The 20,966-nt window shown below is 50.5% G+C and overlaps 1 protein-coding gene across 6 annotated transcripts in view; it reads left to right on the top strand.

The window, feature by feature from the left end:
• The first annotated feature begins 3,541 nt into the window (after nucleotides 1-3,541).
• Nucleotides 3,542-20,966, top strand: part of LOC122370100 (protein grainyhead-like) — a 93,400-nt gene continuing 75,975 nt past the window's right edge. For 2 of the 6 annotated variants that reach the window (XM_043345388.1, XM_043345398.1), the window contains exon 1: nucleotides 3,774-3,850. In XM_043345388.1, coding sequence (XP_043201323.1) covers nucleotides 3,789-3,850 — 62 coding nt within the window. In that variant the 5' untranslated portion in view covers nucleotides 3,774-3,788. Of the gene's footprint in view, nucleotides 3,851-20,966 lie in introns of all 6 variants that reach the window. The other 4 variants (XM_043345408.1, XM_043345391.1, XM_043345370.1 and 1 more) reach the window with 4 other exon arrangements.

Raw genomic sequence — 20,966 nt, 5'->3', positions numbered from 1 at the left:
ATGTTGAGATATTGTTGGTCATTTGGTTAAAAATTTATGTCAAATTTAATCGTAACCACACCACCTTAACTCTGTCAGCGACATTGTTAGTTCCTGCAACACTATCTCGGTGACTGGCCATTTTTGTCTAGGATAATGTGTATGTTAGTGGAGGTGTTATGAGTCTCTTTGCGGTCGATGTGATCTCATCATTTGTACAGCATCTAAAGGTAGAGTGGATGGTAGCACGGCAATCCATGATGCTAGGCAGCACGGTGCCATGTTTGTAGGAACGACCTAATTTACCTCGCCCGGGCCCTGCGGCTAAGAAAGGGACTTTTTCAGTGCGATGCTGCGTCGATGCGTCAGTGTTGAAGCTGTCATCTGCGAGCGATAACTGCAGCTATTGTGTCGTCGCTTCAGTGAGCCGTCTAATGTCTGGGGGCTGGATACCAGTTGGTCTATGGGTTTAACGTACCACCGTGTGCGGTGCCACAACACCTGTGCAATTACATGCCGTGTACCGCTATGGTCAAGTACCCAGCGATAGTGCCACTGAGCATGGTACTCTAAGGCTCCCTGTACCATCGCGACAGTCTGGCTGTCTGATGGGTGCAGATGTGGTGAGGAGCTCCGTTTATTTACGGGCACCGTCCTTCCGACCCGTCCGCGGAGTCTGGGGGTCTCAGGACGGTGCTCCTGTGAGGGTACCCTCCTCCCCCATCGCTATCCGCCCGCCGTCCGCTCCGCTATGTCCACAAGCCGTGCAGGGCCGGAGTGGTTCGCTCAGACGCCGCGCGATTACTGCAGTACTCCGCTCATTGCCATGCATCATAATTGTCGACAATATACGCCCCTTTTTGGTGCTGGTGGTTTTCGTCTGGTGATAAATCGTATCCGTGGAGAGAGAACTCGGCAGGAGAGACAAATGAAAGCGGCCAACGCCCTTCATTATCGCCTAATGAGTTTTATGGATGTGCAGTGAGATGCGCACAATGTTGATAGGATGGGAACAACGGTAGCTATCTGCTTGATAATCACCATTGTCATTTATTATCGCAGGACTGCACGCGTGAAATTTCAATGACGTATGCTGCACTAACAAATCCTGCTGTAAACTTTCGATCACTGCGTGTTCGGATGTGCCGTGGAAATCGCTGATGCGCTCTGTCTTTACTAACACTCCGGAATGTGATGCATTTGCGCATGCAACGATAACAATACCGCGTGAAGGCCGCTGGATCGCCTGGCCTGCAAGCTGGAGTACTTGTAGAGAACCTGACCCGTGCACGCTACCGTGCAAGGGTGCCCTTTAACTACCCTCGCTGAGATGAATTCCTGAATTTTGAATGCTTACATAAGTGTCGTATTGCAGCATTGTTTGTTCTGCGTTTGGTTACCTCACAACTATCCCCAAACATGGACGAAAATCTAAAAACTAGTGACCAACCAAGATATAAAACGATCATTCACTCATAGGCCAGAAGCTTGATCGGTGGCATTGGCTATATAATAGACGGCTAACTCGCGTAACATTTTAGTTGATAACGTTGACTGTGAGTGTCTAAAGTGTTAATGGCCTGGCGACGGCAGCTAGGTATAGCACAATAACACGACTCACGAGTAGTACCTAAGTGGAGAGTGCAATACTCTACCGGTAGGACCCACCCAACTGCACACTGCTCTGTGCACAATTGCACATGCAGCGAAGTACCTCGACTCACTGTTGGCACTCGTGAAGGCCGTAATAGCGCATCCCACAGACAAAGAAGGGCTTACAGGTCAGTAGCACGCACAGCGCCGCACCCCTGTAATAGAACAAAGCCGCATTGCGAGTGCAGTACTACATGCAACGCTAACCACCGAGAGACAGGCTGAATATCCACGTTAGCACTTGCCGTAGGATACACAGCGATAACATCGTAAATACAGACTGTTCAACGCATATGAACATCAAAACCGGTGTCGATTATGCAACCCAAATGTCATTGGAAACTGGGAAACGTTCAATACTTATTGCCAGTTTCCTTTTGTCTCTCTTTTTTACTGTAAAGTCGGGCAGAACGCCGGCGCGGAGCGTGGGGACTGCAACGAGGCACAAGACGCTAGCTGCTTGGCTTCTTCACGGAGACTGCGATTTAACACACTATGCTAACACCGCAGGTAGCTTTACGAATAAATCGGCGTTGAAGCCGCGACATGCTACAGCATCAGTGGCAAATCAACAGGCAGTGCACACTGCGCATAGCAAATATGTGGTATCATGTACCGATCCATTTCGCTGTCTTCAGCCGACACAATAGTTAACGGCATGAACTTCCCCTTATCGACAGAAGTCTTTTTTCACGCACGAAACGCTCGTCGAGGCGAGTTCTTATGCATTATTAACTTGTCATGTGTCGCCGCTGCCAAGTTAATTGTCAGCAGATCTGCTGATAGCTTTGCTGGGCAGTACATGACAGCGTGAGACGGTCGATATCATCTCACTCGAGATGACCGCTCTCACATAATCACATGCTAGACGCTGGTGTTCGATGTTGGGTTCAACAGCTGCTGGGGTGTATCTCAAAGTGGGCCAAGTAGAGGTCTTTTTGTGCTTTGTAACTTGACCATGGCCAAAGGCTCACCATGACCAAAACTAATAACATTTAGGTATACCAAGGCCTACATCAGTCTTTTGCTTTTTCATGCTTTCGAAAAAAAGTTCATTGAGTCTGTTATAAACGTAGGTATACCTATTTTTCACAATGCTCCTCTCATGGACACCAAACGACATAATCCTAATCAAAGTGAAGCCCAGTTTTTCATGGGAAATTATCACTTATCACCATCTTCATTATTAGATCGTCATCGAATCAATGGTTGGGCGCAAAATGACCTCGCAGTCGGTGCGACCCTAACCCCCAACAAACAAACAAACAAACAAACAAACAAACATCGAATCAATGGCTGGACCGTCCACTTCTTTCTCTATGTCGGGCCTTCGCAGTTAGCGCTGGAATAGGCCTGCCCGCATTCAACGATGACTCATTGGAGTGGGTAGGTGACTTATCGGCTCATCTCTCTACTAGCCAAGAGGCTTTATCATGTTCAAGATGAAACTGAAGACAGACCTTGATCCGTCGTCATTCTGGAAATAAGTGGACTATAAAACGTTTTATGTGGAACTGACACACCCTTCTACGCTCTTGTTCTGAAGATCAGCAAGCGGTTCAAGATGTGCACTTCGAGTTATGACAGCTGGAAAGGAAGTTCCTCCCATGCGGTTCCTGGACGGGACTGGGCTGTACAATCCATACTAAGGTCACTACGGGAAACTCGGGTAGGAAAGTTATCTCCGCTCTGGTCTTGGCAATTCTAACACAGGACCGTTCCGATGGGAGAAAGGGAAAGTATCTCAGTCTCTCCCTATGTTCCGGAAATGATTAGACTACACCAGGCTTGTAATGGTACAGCAGGGGAGACACTGAGTGACAAACTTTCTTCGTACTAGTGCCGGGATCACAGAGCTCCATTATGTCCCTACATGGAACTCCGAGCCCTCATGAGGGGATGGCGGAGAGGGAGGGTGCCGGGGCCGCTCCCTCACCGGCCGCCTGAGCCGCCGCTGACCGCAGCTCGGCATCGGCCCGCTATCGGCGCGGCATCTGGCCAGGGCCGACCGTGCACGACCAAGGGGAGGGAGGGGGCCGCGGCTGCAGGGCGCCCGAGGGCGGCCGGCGCGGAGCCGAGCGCCACCTGGCGGCGTCGGGGCGGCGCGCCGCGGCGCCGACTGCCGCCCTCGGCAGTAGGTGACCGCCGCCGCCGCCATGGAGCAGCCTGCCGAGTCGCCAGCCCGCCTGCCGAGCTTGCAGCCCGTCGAGACCGACAGGTGAGTCCCTCCCTGGGAACGGCCACACCGCACGCACGGCAGCCCCTCCCGGCTCGGCGCCGGCTGCGCACTGGCGCGCGGCCGGTCGGCGCCGGCGCTGGGCGGGTGCCGGCTGTATAAATCAGAAACTGGTCGCCCGACGGACCGGTCCGGCCGGTGCGCCGCCAGCTCTGGGTCAGGAGGGCCGGTGTCAGGTGCCACCCACCGGCCCCCGTCCTCACTGAGCTGCTGCCGGACGACGCTGTTCCGTGTCCTAGCCGGGGTGAACTGGTCCCCGGTGACGCATTGCGAGCCGCTCATGGCGCAGCGCGACGGCGCGCCACGCGATACATGGCTATGGAACATGATCGGTGGTAAGGAACATGCATTAATGAAAGGCGAGGTGCATTGTTAATGAGGTGCTAAATGCTAATGTTCTCACCGCAAACTGTGACAAGTCGATCGATCTAGCAGCCAAACATGCACACATGATGCTTCTCAGTCGATTGATATCGCGTTACAGATTGATATTGCGTTACACATCGAGGCTGGTGCTATGTTGTATCCGCTTATTTAGATGCCCATATGCTTTGCATGTTCCTAGATAAACTCGCGTGATGTAAGCTAGCATTACTTATCGCTGGCCCGTATCATCGCTCTTCCACCACATTAACATTAGCAGAAACTCTTGCATAAAGGTCCCACGCCTCTTCTGAGACATACAATATACATATAATGCCGTCTGCAGTGGCGGTGAAGTCACCGTTTTCGGTGCTACTTTCCTCTGCGGCAGTGCAGTCTCCCGGTACTGCACCATGGTAGTCGTGAACTAATGCAGTTCATCATCAGGCGATCCGCCGTTAACTCGGTAAAACCCTTCCACCCGGTCTCTCTCACCTCAGGCGCTTATCATACAATGCCTCACGCCCACGCAGATTCGTGAGTTGCCTGCTGAGATTCTCTCACGGGCTCTCACCCAGACGTTTGTCTGGTCGTGCGTCATTTCGTGTTGCAGTTGTGACCAGTCGACTGCGCTCACTATGTGTTAGTGAGGAAAACGAGGAGCCGATCGGTCGAGGCGTGTGGACGGGTGGGTCGCCGGCCGCCCCGACGCCCGTTCGTGGCGGGGCGGCAGGCAGCACGCGCCCGTTTTGGATGTGAGCCGGCGCTGCGTGACTCCGCTGACGTCATCAAACGCCACGGCCGCGCCATTTTGGCCGTCATTGCTCCAAATGCATGTATTATTGATATTCATCGGTGCACAAACGAGGGCATTTATTGCTTGTTCCACCCGACTGCTGACAGTCGTAGTGCAACTCATGGTGTGATGCTCGACAGGTGTAGATACTCGAGTCATACCCAGGAGCACCCGAACTCGCTTTTTTTACTCAAACTCATCGTAAAACATGTACCCATCGAACTTCGAACTTTTGCCTTTCCTACAACCCGGCAGTTTTCATCATATATACTGTAGAGACTCCAATAAACAGCGTTGGCTCAAAACTTCCAACCCTTGTCCTTTATCTAAATGCAAATCCTATACACATGGGAGTAGGATGAATTCAGAAAACAGTATGAGAAGACAGTCTTGTGAGGCGATGCGGGTTGTGCGCACTAAGAAGTATTATTTCATAATTTCAGAAGCCAGTTTTCTGGCTCGAGTAAAAGAAAACCTCCAGCCTGCGAAGAGATACATCGGCTTAAGATTTCGCAATTGACAGTGCTTATATTCTCAGTGACTTGCGTAACATTGGTGTTTGGAATGGTGCGGTTTTGAGCCGAAGTCCAAATGCATGGCTGATGTAGACGGTGATCCGTAATTTCCGTCTGGTGCTGTTTGAATACGAGGAAACTATCAAGGACAACACTTCCCTGTGTATAAGGAAAGCCACGCGAAAGTTCCATTGTGGCCCAGCACGATAAACCACGCGGTCTTCATTTGCCAAACGGTGCTACAGTATGGTAGAGGAGCCAGCGTGGTGGCAATAAAATGGACGTCATGCATACTGCATAGCTCACCTATCATAACTATGTATAATCCTTATAAATTGATGACTGGAAGCGATTCCTTACGGAGCGAACTCGAAGAATGTGACACCGAATAATGTGCATTATGCATATCGGTGTCAACGGCGCTTGACAATTGATCATGAAAAGCTGTCAAAAATCATTTTCTCTTCCTCCCCAATAACGCGCGCGGTTTGCTAGATGGAGCGGGCTCGGTTACTGAAGGACGGTGGATGTTCCCGGGGTACCGTATGTCTCTTTTGCGGCTGCTGCGGCCACATGTCCTGCTATTGCGGCGTTAGTTATAGTATATCCCCAGCCCGGCGGCTGTTGTGGTGTTAGTACAGTATAACATACATCCTCGGCTGCTGCTGCTGCGGCTGCGGCTGCGGTGGCGTCGCCCGCCGACAGCTCACGGTCAGAGTTGGATTATCTCCATCAGCCCGCCCGTGCGGGACTCAGAACCTCCTCCAACGTCACTGGTAATGACAGCCGCCCGTAACAACCTCCTACACCATCAACCAGCTACCTACAACCATCCGGGACCAGCCCATCGGCTGTCAGTAACATTCAGGACACCTGCTGACTCATGTGTTGGGTGCAGTGGTGTACCGCATTATTTTGACGGCCCGATACTGTGTTGTACAGTATGCCATTATATATCCTGGTGCAGTACATTGTTGTGCTAGGCCATATATATCTGCTGACCCGATGCAGAGCCATACCGTATTCTTTTCTGTCCTGGTGTAATGCAGTGCTGTGCTGTACTACATGTTATGTCAGGCCGATGCAGAGCCTTACCGTATTCTATTATGTCCTGGTGCACCCCTGCCAACGGTGACTGGCGTGACGGTCGGTCTGCTCTGGTCTGTGCCCTCCGGGCAGGGCTGGGCACTCCTGCCCGCCTGCCCGGCGCCTCCGCGGCCCGGGTGCGGTGCCCTGCTTCTTCTGAGCTGCAGCGCCGCAGCCGCCGTCGACTGCACCCCTGCTGCAGGCTCAGGCTGACCTCTCCCCGTGTATCCTACATTCCTACCTCGCCCCCGACAGGGAGGCCCTGTGAAAGCCCCAATGAATATCATGGGTGACAAAGGCTGGGAGACTGCATTCGATCATACGACAGTAGCACACCTCACTGGTTATGGCATGATGTTGACGGTATTGGCCAATGTCCAGTCAGTATGGTCAGGACGGCCACTTGAGCATTCATCCACTACGCTTCTGACATTTCCGCGTTTGCCAACCGTCTTCCCAGGGATCGTCAGTGACTCATACCTGCTTCAAAACAGACGCGGCTATTTTTCAGCTGCCTTGCAAGGGCCCGGTCAGAGCTATCGCTTTTCCTTGACGACATCGGCGGTAGGCAATAACTGACATTCCGTTGTGCTGTGATGTGTTTTCGATTATGCTGATCCCAAGCATGGGTATTTAGCGGAGAGGTCGTTTGATCGCCGCTTCCGGCATGCCGGCTGTGGTAAAAACTGGCCTCCGAGTCGCCGTCACATCAGCCCGACTGCATACCTGCGCCGACTGCTGAGACAGCTCCCAGGCCGCAGCGGTCGGGGCTCGTCCTGTCCAAACCCTGGACAGATGCCGGCGACCGTTCATTGTTTACCGATTACCACTGGGGTCTGACAATGGGCGGCCAGTCCCAGCGGTTCACCACAGAACGGTCCGCCCCTGAGCTGTCCATCCCCAGAGAGGCCCGGCCGTGCTGTCTTAGTACAGACAGGCACCGAATGAAGTCGGTACCGGCTTTGAAGCAGCAGAGAGGCTCCCCCAGTACGCGACCCCGATGCAGGCTAGGACATCGACCGAGGCGTAACCCGCATAGAAACATCAACTTGCCTGCCTCTACATACCTATATGCAATGCATAGCAGCACCATCCCGGCCGATTCGCTGCACAGAAGTCTCCTCTGGGCGATATTTGCACATGAAAAATCGACCGCTGTCATGTAACACTAAGGGCAACTGACAGGCCCAGACACCACGTGAACTGGGAACTGAACGCTACGCAGCTCTTAATCCATCTGCGAGTTAATCCATGTCATTGTTTAACAGTGCACGTTTCATGGATAGGTATAACATATCACTTAATTCAGCTGTGGGTGAGTCCATGTGATTGTACAGCAGTGCACGTACCGGGAGTTCCTAAATAAACAGTCGAATTATTTTTGCTTCTAGTGGCGTCAACTAACAAAATCACAACAATCAAATTGCACGTGATGATAGCACGTGCAATGCCATTTTATTTCATACCAAAATCAATCACTTTCTATCATGCAGCCGTATAGTACAGACATAAAAACAAAAATAGTACATTTCTATTTTGAGACAAAGTCAATCGTTGCAACACAACGTAAGCTACGCCGACACTTAAAAAGGACCCAAGTGCCATCAAGAACCGTCATTTTAAGTATAGTTGAGAAGTTTTTGGCAAGAGGTAGTGTGGAGAACGTAAAAAAGGGTAAATGTGGCCGAAAAAAGAACCAAGAGGACGCCTTTAAACGCCCAAAAGGCACGAGAGGCCCTCCAGAGGAGCCCACAAAAGTCGCTCAGACGGCTGGGCCAGGAACTGGGCTGTAGCAAAACCACCGCTCACCGTTTGGCCAGAAACGACGTTCAGCTGTTCCCGTATAAGGTCTCCGTTCACCAAGCACTGTCGAAAGTCGACAAACAGTCAAGCTTCTTTACAGCGGCTGGTTTTTGAGAAATTGCGAGCAGGACAATGAGTTCCTTCACCGAATCTGGTTTAGCGATGAAGCCCATTTTCATATGGATGGCCGCGTGAACTCCCAGAATTTTCGATTCTGGTCGACGGAGCCACCCGATTTGGTCGCGGAAGCCCCTCTGCACAGTGTGAAGTGCACAGCCTGGTGTGCAATGAGCAGCAGTGGCATAATCGGACCCTTCTGGTTTGAGAACGACGCTGGGGAGTCTGTCACCGTCAACGCTCAGCGCTACCGGCAAGTCCTAGCCAAGTTCTGGACTGCGCTGAACAGGCGGCTGGGTGGAGACAGGCAGCTGATGGACCAACAATGGTTCCAACAAGACGGAGCCTCGGCGCACACGGCCGTTGCGACTCGAGAATGGCTGCGGAACCGATTCGGTTCGCGGGTTATCTCCCGCAGAGAGGTGCGGACCTGGCCCCCGCACTCTCCGGATCTGACCCCACTTGACTTCTTTCTCTGGGGTCACCTGAAGTCACAGGTCTACAAAAGCAACCCCAGAACCACAGATGACCTCAAGAGGGCCGTGTCGTCCGCGGTGCGCCGAGTGCGGCCGGAGATCTGCCGGGCTGCGGTGGAGTCCGCTCCGCGACGCGCAGAGCTGTGTGTGGAGCGAGAGGGGGCTCATCTGGAACACGTCCTCTGTGGCCGCAAATGAAGAGACAGCAAAAAGAAGATGGTATCACGTGAAATGGCATCGACTATTGTGTATGTTAGAAAGTGATTCGTTTTTGTCATGCCTTCCATGCTGATAATATACAGCTTTTACATACGACTGTTTATTTAGGAACTCCCGGTATCACGGAAAGGTGTGTCTTCCATCAATTTTCATTTTCTGCTGACGTGCTATCTCCGGGTGTCTAAAGTGATCTCCGCTCCCGGCCGACGTAACATGACAATGTACTCCGCGACACGGGAGGGTGACGAAACGCCATTCCACCAAACCCCGGCATGACGTTACGTCATTCATCACCATACGGTTATCGTAACCGTTTTGTTTATCGGTCACCGTGTCAGCACGACTGCTTATTGAGCTCTAATGGTCGAATAAGTGGCTGCAACTGGCGAGCTAGCTCAGTAAGACGGGGAGTCCCAACTCTAGTTATCAATTACCGCGGTGTCTTGGAACCAATGACTTGCACGACACTGTCGCGCTGCACTGCTTTGCTCAGTGCTCTTCTCTCATTAACCGTGAATTAATCCACTCGTCCTTGATAGCATACGCTTAACGCTATATTTGTGGCCAGAATAATGCGAGAGGCTCCATACGGTATACCAGCCTCTACTTATTGCTCGTATATGCTGCTCAGTCAACTCTGTGCTCTCCCCGGCTTGCTGATCGGCAGAATACGGTGACCCTGACCCGACCTGTCACCCTCGTCACCGTGTCACCGCTGTCATCAAGTCACCTCACGTCCCGTGCATCACTCGCTAATCACACGGTGACGGTACGGTCAAATATAGAACAGCGGCGGCCAGTGACGGCACTGAACCGCACTCAAATCACACAGCTGCATCGGGCGACCGACTGTCGACAACAGGTCATGAATGGAAATCAGTGTCGGCGCCTCGGTAATCAGCACTTCGCGCTGATGGCGGCACGTATCGACAGCGAGACACGTGCTGTCAGTCCTATCTCTGCCGACGGATCTCTCAGTGTCAGTGGTGTGATCGATTTGCAATGGGCATACTCGTATATCCCGGGCACTTGAAGTAACACATCGCAAAGCCAACACAGCGTATTGAAGTGGGATAGTGTTTTTGCTTTTTAGTCCATCTCGAGACGTAAAGAACAACAGTTATCGAGTTCGATGAGTCACCAATGCGTGGCCGCCTCTTGTCAGCAGTCGACCCGGTAAGAACCCTCGAACCATCAGAGTACTTTAATAACTCGGCTGTATGGTAGACGGATGGTCTTACCTTGAAGCTGGTGCAGACTCAGCATCGTTGAGCCTCTGACTCACTATCGTAAAGTTTCTCGGTCGGGGGTGGACTCGTTCGCGATGACGTCCAGTCTAGGCGGGGCCCACTGATATATCCCCGCATACCCGTCTGAGTGCTGAGCGCAATCAATCAGAGGGGCTGGGCGGATGACAGACGGCCCGTGGTCTGCGCTACTGATCTTTACCGACATACACGCCGAGTAAGCTGCTCAGCGGTCCTGATGGAGGAATGGTTCGCTTCATCTATCGGGATTTCTGTATTTGTATTGTATTGTATTTACATTTAAGAGCGATCCACATACAAAGTGCGTGGCGATTACTGCTCAGAATCCGTATCCGCGGTTGCTAATCTAATCATTCAAAACAGTTGCACATTCACTCCTGTCAAAACAAGGACAAAACACTCTCAGTAGCCTGCAGGTATATAGGCTACTGACAGCTAACTGTCCAGAATAAGGGAGTTCTTCTCAAGCTGTAACGTCCTTCATTGCAAATAGGTAGAAATGCCTGATGTTTTCGTGGATATCAGCTAAGTTGTTGATGAATTACGTTGGTCCCAACCTGCATTTTATTGAAAGGATACCTACTGCTTGTGCTGTCTGCACATCATACAATTTATTTAAAAAAAAACTCAGACGGTATATGTATACCGTTGCTGATAATTCTGCACTTTCTCCGTCTAAAGCTCAAGCATCTGTCTCTAAGTGCCAAGGCCTGCACCGCGGAGTCTTACGTACGGACCTGCAGACCTATGAATTATGATTCGTTCAGGAACTCGACTCTCGCCAGTCCAGGCGTGCCGAAGGATTGGATACCGGCCCCGGAAGGTTCCCACGCACTGACGGCCGTCGGTCCGGGCTGCCTGTCCGCTCCCCTCTGGGTGCGCTGTGGATACCGAGGAACGCTAGATGTCCAATGCCACCCGCTCACTCCGCTCCCCTCTGGGTTGCTGATAGAGGACGCCAAAGGGTGGCTATGCCACTCCACTTGCATGTCCGCTCTCCTATGAGTCATAGGTGTGATGTGAGGGGTGGCTTGGATCGCCTGTCTATCTTCTCCGCTGAGTAACAGGTGTGCCATGCGCTATTTAGAGACTCTGAATGGTGTCTCAGTCCACTCGCACGTCCGCTACTTTCCTGGGAATCAGTTTATATGTCTGCCATGGAAAGGGAGCAATATCGCCGCTCTAAGTTTACGTTCAGCAGTGCAGCTGCCATTTTCTGTCGTTCTCACCACAAGTTTCCCAAGGCTGCCGCGCTGATTCGATCACTGGTAACTCGGCCGTGGCTGACCCCACCGTTTGCCGACTCGCAGCCAATCAGATCTCGTCGGCGGTGCTGCGTGCGAATTGTTGAACACACGCCCCTCGGTCAGTCGACCGCAGACTTCCCACAGGCGGCTGTGGGGGTGGCAAATTCTGGAACTCATCGGTATAGTCGGGGCAGGTGATGCTTGATAGAACTGCAAGCCTTCTGTAAGGGGAAGAGTTTAAGCGTTCTTCAACTAAGAGACGCATGTTTCTCGATCAAAGCATAGGATACACCAACTGGCTTGCATTACCTTACCATGGCTCTCATGCCCCTTGAGGCAGCGAGAGACGGGGAACGACTGGGATTCCTGCTGGTTTCCCTGGATTGAAATTCCTCGCCGATGACTCATCACAATCATCTCATCTGAAACCCGGTTTCTACTAAACACCAATATCGTGACAGCTCTTCGGAACTCCCATTTTCATGAAAGGCTTTCATTAATTGTTCGAAACATGCAACTGACTGAACGGCGAGCTGTAGCAGCTATTTCGCTGATTCGCAAGTAAGAGGAAATGCGTGCTTTCCTCAGTTTTACTGGTGCAAATTAGGTAGCTAAATCTCTTTCCTTCCAGAACTCCCATGCCGTCCACAAAATTAGTGCCCGCTGCCCAGTCGGATGAACTGGTCTGGTCACCAGCTGACATCTTCTGGAGTCTGAGATCACACTCCTCCGTCACGGTCACGGTCACGACCTCACGATGACACTGGACCTTACGAGCTCGGTCTCCCTGCCAGCCATCTTTTCACTGCCTCCCACACCACCACCCGCGGTCAGGCTTAGCCTAAATATCACCTCACGGCGCTGCAAGTTCATGTAAATAATGACGTCAGCAGTTCCTGATCTCATGCAGATTTGGCCACATGATTTCCTTCATATCGCTTTATGCAAAGCTTGGTATATCTGGATATTATCGCATCATTTCCACGGTATCTCGCGTGGAGTTATAAGGTGTCACCACCTACGGAGCTGCCTTTTGGTTACAGTAAAAGAATGATCGCGGATGCTCGCTGATCCCGACAAAGTCGCAAATGTTGACTACTGAAGCAACTTGAACTTGTGTCCCTTTCACCGGGAATTTAATGCCCTATTGAATAAGGAGAGTGAATACTTGTTGCTTACTAAAAAGTCTACCCATAATAAAGGTCTAAATAAGTTTTGATGCTGCCATACTGATGCTAAAAATACCTACCCAAGCATACCTATTAATCACTATCCTGCGGGTCTTCTTGGAAGACAAAGGTACAGTTGTTGTCGATGCGTATCATACATACAATTGTGTTTCATCACACTGGCGGCCAGCCTTTGAAGTCGAAGTCAATATAAGATGAACGGCGGTTTATTGGTAAATCCTCTGTGAAATGACTGCTATGCCGTGCACAATGTCTAATTGCGCAGCGGAGAGGCTCCCACAGATATTTTTCGGAATTGCTCAACTGTGTTGCAAGAATTGCTGATTATGCAAGCTAGCAGACGGAAATGATGATAAAACGAGGTGGTATAGAGCGAATAAAATGAGCTCTTCTTCATCGGTTCTGTCGTTTGGTCTTGTAGCAGCAGCCGTAAGCCGTTATTTTTCATTCATTGTCCGACTTTAGCATCAGATGTCACATCAAAGATAAAACCGAAATTCCAACAGTACATTTCATATTGCGCGTTTCTTTTTCCATTGCTCGCTGCGCATATTAGCTTAGATCCCAGTTACCTTCCAATAACTGCGTAGGATCAGTAAGCTTACTGCTACCTAGAATGTCCTCCTGGCTCCTACAGCCGAGATATCTTAGCTGTGTCATATAGGATAAGCATTTTCAGGCGCAGAAAACTGCTGCAGGAGTTCACATCAGTTTTCCGTTGACGGCTAAGACGAACATCGACAGGCAGAAGATGGATGATTGGTCTTTCCAGGCATTGGAAACAGTACCTGCAGAGTTCATACGACAGGAACTGATGAAACCCAGTCGAGCTCAGTGGAGGCGTATTTCAGCAGTATGCACTTTTATGGGTAGAAGTTGAGCGCCATGTGATGCAGCAACAGGCAGAAAAGTGTTTTCATAACGGACTGCATTTTCACTTCACACAGCATTAGAGTGGCAGGAGAGCAGATAAAACAAATTGCTTTGCTGTAAGAACACAACTCACCACCGGCCACTAAAGCCACCACCATACCACCACCACGTGCACCACAACACAAACACCAGCACCACCTTCACCACCGCCGCCACCACCGCCGCCACCACCGCCGCCACCATTACCCCTGGCACCACGCTGGTGTGAGGCGGAAAACGGACGGTCGTGTGCCGCCCCCCGGACAGGCCTGTCACGCACCGGTCCACGGTCTGTAGTGGATCCGTCCCTTACCGGGTCCGGGTTCATTGAGCCCACGGATCCAGGCTCACTGAGACGCTGGGTTCGTGTTCTTTGTTCACTGGGATGCTGAATTAGACTAGGGTATATAAGACACAGACTTGCATGGACGGAGAGTTCACTACGGCTGTTGATAAATAAGACATGACATCCGAGCCGTAGTGTATCGGCTTTGAAAAAGGAGTCAGCAATAAAAAGCAGGGCAATGTTTGATATATTAAGCTGCACACGAGTGGCCCTGGCAGCTCGAGCTGTAGCTGCACCACTCGTCTTGGTGATGCCTCTTTTATGCTACAGATATTGCTTATCAAAGTACCGTGACGAGCAATAAAATATCACGACACCTGGGCTGACGTCTTAGACCTTGGGGCCTCCAAGGCATTTAGCATCACGGCTAGGCTTGGACGGCAAGCGAATCGAGGTCAACTCAGTATGTATACTCGTATATCTAATACCACAAGTTGCACCACTTGTGTGTTCTTCAGTCCGTTTGCCTTCGCCGACTCTTGTCTTTCCTCAGTACAGTCAACACCAGCTTGATGGTGCTTTCCTGATACCCATCAGTGCCGTGAATCCCGCCTCACTGAGGGAGCCCCTCATGCGAGGACAGGGCTGGTCATGCGATCCCAGCCGACCTCGCTCCGACTGGGAGGGGGGGGGGAGTGCAGGACCACTGTCAGACAGGGCAGGGCTGTTATAGGCTGGCGGGAGCTGGGCGGGTCCCTTCCCGAGCAGACGAGATGGGTGGGCGGGGCTGCGGAGGAGTGGGGACAGTCTCGGGGATGCAGTTGGTCTTTAGGGGCTGCTGGCCGCCTTTGGTAGGTCGTAGGTCGGAGGCTCGTGGTCGTAGAGTTATTTGGCGAGGTGCTCGGGAATGAAGCTGTTTTATTAGGAGGCTTGACTAAATAATAAAGACGGTCCTCTGCGCCTGGCAGTGGCACGAAGCCCTGCACAATACTCGTATAAACGTTTAACTAAAAACGTCACCGCAAGCTGACGTTTCGTCTGTCCCCGTCTAAAAAACAGGACAATGAATATTCCCTTTGCAATCCAAGAGCTGGAATTCCCAAGGGGGTGCTCGGCAGCGTTTGTATCACTTCTTCGGAAAAATAACGTCATGGCACACTGTAAATTTTTTTTTAAGGAAAACCATACCCATGTCCTGTTGCATTAGTGGAAATTAACCGTTTCAAGCATAAGCACATCACGCCACTATATTGAACCCTCAGACGGCGGTTACCATAATGCCTTCCACATGGTAGAATAACACGGTAGACACTTGACAACGATTGTTAAGACCCCAACGTTCATAAATAAGTCACATGAAAAGTGCTGGACGTAATTAATATTGCCTAGGCTTGCCAGTTGTGAATGGTAATTAGCCGATACGAGCAGGCTTATTGACCGGTGAGGGCAATTAACGTCGCTGCTCGATGTTGCCTTATCGCCGCCTGTATGACCAGGAGCGGCTCTTGAATGTAGCTGGCTGATAATGACCAGGCCGGGTCCTGAATATCAATTTGTCAGCGCGATCATAGCCTTACCGAAAGACCTTGACCGGGCGCCACACCGAACGCAGCCGTGATTCTATAGATCACAACCGAAAATAAACCATTTTTGACTTATTTTAAAATTAATCTAAACATAGTTGACAATCAACTTTATTACGGTGAAAAGAACATAAACGGCAGAAGATACGATTGCTCGTGTCACCGTAACAGAGAAGTGAATGGTTCGCCCCGCTCGTAACTACAGCACAATATCCAATGTCAGTGAAAGTAGAGATATATCATGTTGAGCTCGGAACCATACATCAATGGATGATTGAGCTGGTCCGATGTGGTTTGGTGCACACTGCGATCTGTGCATTCAAAATTGCTAGATTCCCTTATCAGCTACGATGGAGTAGTGTGTAGCTTTATTTGAATGCATCTCACAAAGTACCGACATGGTGCGTTCATGTTGAAAGAAATGATTTACATGTTGGTATTCTTCAGGAGGATTAAGAAAATCAATAACATTCCATGGATTACTGTCAATGTTTAAACTGAATTTTCAATACAAAATTCATGCTGACGCATACATAAAAGTGTAGTAGTATGAATTGTGAGCAGCTTACGCAAAATACTCGCCGTGGAACATCATGTTGTCATAAAATATATAATGCCGATGAATTTAGTACACTAATTGCTATCTCGTTAATTGCAATATGAGCCGATTTGTTCCAATAACTGTACTAGGTTATTGATATGGTTAACTCGATCCATTGTTCGCATAACATTGTCCAAATGTCCCTTTCACTGGCGCCGCCGCCGTCATCCAATACCGGGGCGATGCGGTCCCCGCGGGCGCAGGCGCACGGGTGCTGAGGTCACTACCGCTCACTTCACCTACACACCGCCGCAGGGAGCCGCGGGGAGCCTGCAGATCGAACACGACAGACCCCGCGGCCGGACTTCACCGCGGTGCGTCACACCACACCGCACTGCACCGTAATCTGCCCTGTCCCTGGGACCGAGCTAAAGCTAAATACACATACATATTGTCACGTACTCGAACACTGTCACGCACAATCACATCTGGGCCTTCGACCCCTCACTATCACTCCTGGGGCCGATTCGAGATGGCGCACTAGGAAGCTAGTAAGACTAGGCGGCCAAGTGACACTTGATGGTAGTGACACTAAGCGGCATTTTACACCAATCGGCTAGTGGCTCAGCGCAAACCGAAATCGTCTAGTGACACTTGAAATCAAGTGTCACTAGGGCCTTAGTGCGCCAACGCGAATCGGCTGCTGGTCCTCACTGTCACATACACTTGCCTTCACTGTCAAACTAGGAACTCTATCGGTCCACACTAACGCCGCACGATGCTCACTGCTCAGTCACGCATTTCACTTTCTAACTGGCGCGGCGGTCGGCCCAGGATCGTAGAGCTCTGAGAGGGAGCTGAGACCTGCCCAGGGCTGCGTGCGAGAGCTGCGGTCGAGCTGCGGCAGCGCAGCTCCGTGTGACTGCGGCCGGGCGCGGGTCAGCACTGCCGGCACCGTCTTCCCCAAGGTTGACGGGGCCAACAGGCCGAACGAGTGCTGCTGGCGCCCACGATCTATGGCTGACCAGCTGGACCAGACAAACCTGATTTCTGAATGACTGGCGGCACGGCGGCCTCCAGACGTGGAGATACCGGTCGGCCCACCTTCCCGTGTGTGTCGACTGGGTACCCTGTCCGACCGGACTGGCCAGGTCCCCCCGACTTCCCTGTGTGTGTGCCGTATAGTGGCATCATGGCCCGCCAGACAGCGCGGCTCCAACGGTGGAGCTGTGGGGCTGCCGGGCGTCGCCAGACCCCGAGCTAGAACAACTGGGTGGCGAGAAGAGAATGGCGTCCATCTACATATGTAGCTGGTGTTGCTTGCATGCATGCTTAAATAACGCTTTAGATATCAGCGATCGATGAGATAAATTAAAATACCTAAGTGCCTGATGATTCATTCTGATGATTCAATGTCCTTCGCTGTTTCTCACGTTGCAACGTTACTCTTAGTTGCACTTTCTGAATTACGCCATCTCTGATCTTTGAGTTCTGTTGTGTGACCACATGAACTTATCAATTCTGTAGTTTGAGAACTTCACGAGTACCTAAAGACGCTGCATTCACCTCCACCAAATCAGGTCAAGGTTCTTACTGGAAAGTTCTCAGACCAATCAACTGGTCAGCGGCTGCAGATGATACCAATGAACCCATGGCAATACGCCTGTCCTGTTGAGAAGGTGATGGTTAAGCCGACCCACTGTCATGACAGCAGCCATCTTGGATGCTGATCACCGCTGACAATCGTGGCAGATAACGACGGATGACTGATGGCAGATGACGAACCGGGCTGATGACCGGTGACAGCCGATGCAAAGATAAACGTCACCCGAACCATAATTATAATCCCGAAACTGAGCATCGGTCACTGCCGGCTGCTGCCCGTCAATGCATAGTTTTGGTTCATTTTTTGCTGATTAGCACTTCTTTAGCATATCGTTTTAATACCTTCATTTAAAGCAGCATTCATAATCCATAGTTCGTAAGATGCGTTCGAGGAAACCCTTTCTGAGCTTTTATGTAGAAATGTTTGAACATGATTCTATTATAAACTGGATGATCAGTCATATTTTGTTACTGGAATTTATGGAAAAATACAGCTTTGAGAAATAAAATTGCTCAGAGAATAAGCGGAAACTAAGTCGTGACTCGCAGCTCATTGATGACTCACCAGCAGCCGGTTCGCGTTGGCACACTAAGGCCCTAGTGCCACTTGATTTCAAGTCTCACTAGGCGATTTCGATTCGCGCTGAGCCACTAGCCGATTGGTGTAAAATGCCGCTTAGTGTCACTACCTTCAAGTGTCACTTGGCCACCTAGTCTTACTAGCTTCCTAGTGCGTCATCTCGAATCGACCCCTGATCTCTGGAAGCTGAGTCAGAGAACTTACGAATGAGTCATCCAGTGAGAGGTATAATTGAAATAAAAACTCAAAGCTTAACGTGTCACAGCATCATGCATCAGGCTGCGTTTTCGGTGGCACAGCACTTATACTTTGAAATTCCCGGTCACTGAGCATTCAAAACATACGTCTCTTACCAGCTTTAACCCGTAACTCTGCTGACCGCTTAGGCACAATGTGCAAATGACACATGAACCCACACTACACCGTATGGTCGGAAAGTTGAGAAATTACATTGTGTAAGGATGAGTTACTTAGCTCAGAACTCGTTGTCAATTAAAAGGGGATGAGTAAGTATGTAAGCGAAGCGAGAGCATATTATCTGAATCTTATACCGTCGTTTCCAGACGTCGTTATAAACACATGCACTTGCTTGAGCCAATGAAGCATTGTTAACGTTTCCATGTCAAAATGTCTGACTTTTTCGGCATCGCAGTATATGCGTGTTTGCGTGATTCCGACACAAACTGGTGATGTTTTATCTTCAAGATAATCTCAATGAAAAAGGTTAGCATGCCTTTGGTAACGGCTTTTCTCATAGCACTTCGCTTGACCCACAAATAAGTAAACGCCTGTGCTCATTACCTATTTGTAGATGGATCTTATTTAACAATGAGCAATTATCACCCATTGTTGAGTGGTGAATTCAAATGCAACAAACACCATTGTTGCTTCTGAAGCCTTGGTTCGAGTAGGTAATTCATCACTGGGCCTGCGGTCCTTTTGATATTCCGATTGCAGCAGAGTTAAAAGTTCGTATGTAGCACAGCATTATGATTTTACTTCATCAGTGTACCTGACTACCGAGATAGCGCTCGGTTCAAAAGTTTATTAGCCGTGCTCGTTAAAATGCCAGCTTTCTAGTGACGCTTGCAAAAAGTTGTCTCGGTCAGGTTTTAAGAGCCGCTCGGGCGCTGGGGGACGATCAGAGGCGATACTGCAGCTCTAATAAATGCACGCCACTGCCGCTGGAGACGTTTTTGGCTGATACACATCGACAAGTGGCGACGAAAAAGCCGCGATACGTACGAAACACAGCCTGATTACGAGCGAAACTTAGCCTAATTGGCTGCCCGACTTAAGTCTGTTATACATTCGCCATCTCATGCATATTAATCAGATGTCGGTATTATTTTCTCCTCCGCTGGACAATCACACGGTAAGTGCACTGTGCCGATTACCTATCTATATACCGACGCCTGTTGTGGTCACCATCACCGAAATGGCACAGTGGAACCCAAAATATAGGCAATAGGTATCTATCGTAACTGTAGATGGAGTGTTAACTATTAAAAAAAAGGTTCATAAACAGGTGTTCGTGGCCCAACTGGGATTCATTTTTTTCCTGAGAGCAAACGTGATGAAGATCTGGAAGGGTTTAAGTATCACCTAAAAAGCCGGCTGGGACATCCTTCGTTCGTCTGAGACGACGTGCCAAGGCCATTCGACAGGTGATTGGTGTCTGAAGGTGTACGGCAGGTGCGCTTCAGTCACGGAGCTGGGCAGAAAAGTCGAAATGAGGGTTTCTCATCACGACCTGTTAGATAAAAGATTGTATTTTTGGTTCTGAAATCAATGTTTCTGCAGTGGTCTGCCTGTGCTTCTACTCGTGAGCTACAAATTAAAATTGATTTTGTGTTTACATATCTGCAGTTCTGTACTTCTTTTGCACCTGCCGTTTCATGACACATTAAACATGCAACTCTATAGTTGATGACGGGCTTTTAGCCCCTAATGACGTTTAGTGACTGTGGATGACGTCCTTGGTATGTCTGATGACGTCTCTGCCGCTGGTGTGCTAGCCATCGACTCCATCCCCGGTCCCTCCAACCGCAGTCTCCTCAGCGGCCTCCGCGCCTACAGGGCACCTCAGCAGAGGAGCGTCTGCCACTTTTGCTGAAATCTCCCTGTCAGCCACTCTCATCTCTACGACCAACGGCCGCTGAGGTGATCTCCGCCGTTAGCAAAGCAGAAATTCAACCTTACGGCCCAAATGCTGCAGAGCTGATTTTTCGTGGCGTGTCTCGGAGCGCACTAAGACGCTGGGTGCACCCCTAACAAGCGGCGAAATACACCGAGATTAGACTCACTCGTGCAGCTGAGCACTGCTCATAATCTGTGCTGGACAATCCGATTACAAGCCTGAGGTAATGGACGTGACAGCCTGGTGCGGTGTCCTCTCCAGAAACTGGAAAGGCCCAAATGGCGTGGTCGTCCGCCGCATCACGCTGTTCCGCAGACGGGGGAACGGCGGAAAAATGGTCTGTGACATTGTCACGACAGTTTTGAAGTGGC

This window comes from Amphibalanus amphitrite, unplaced genomic scaffold (assembly GCF_019059575.1).
Source record: "Amphibalanus amphitrite isolate SeventyFive unplaced genomic scaffold, NRLGWU_Aamphi_draft 000034F_arrow, whole genome shotgun sequence".
In the NCBI taxonomy this organism is placed as follows: Eukaryota; Metazoa; Arthropoda; class Thecostraca; order Balanomorpha; family Balanidae; genus Amphibalanus; species Amphibalanus amphitrite.
The sequence above is the reverse complement of the archived record's forward strand: the minus strand, read 5'-3'. Positions and strand labels throughout refer to the sequence as shown.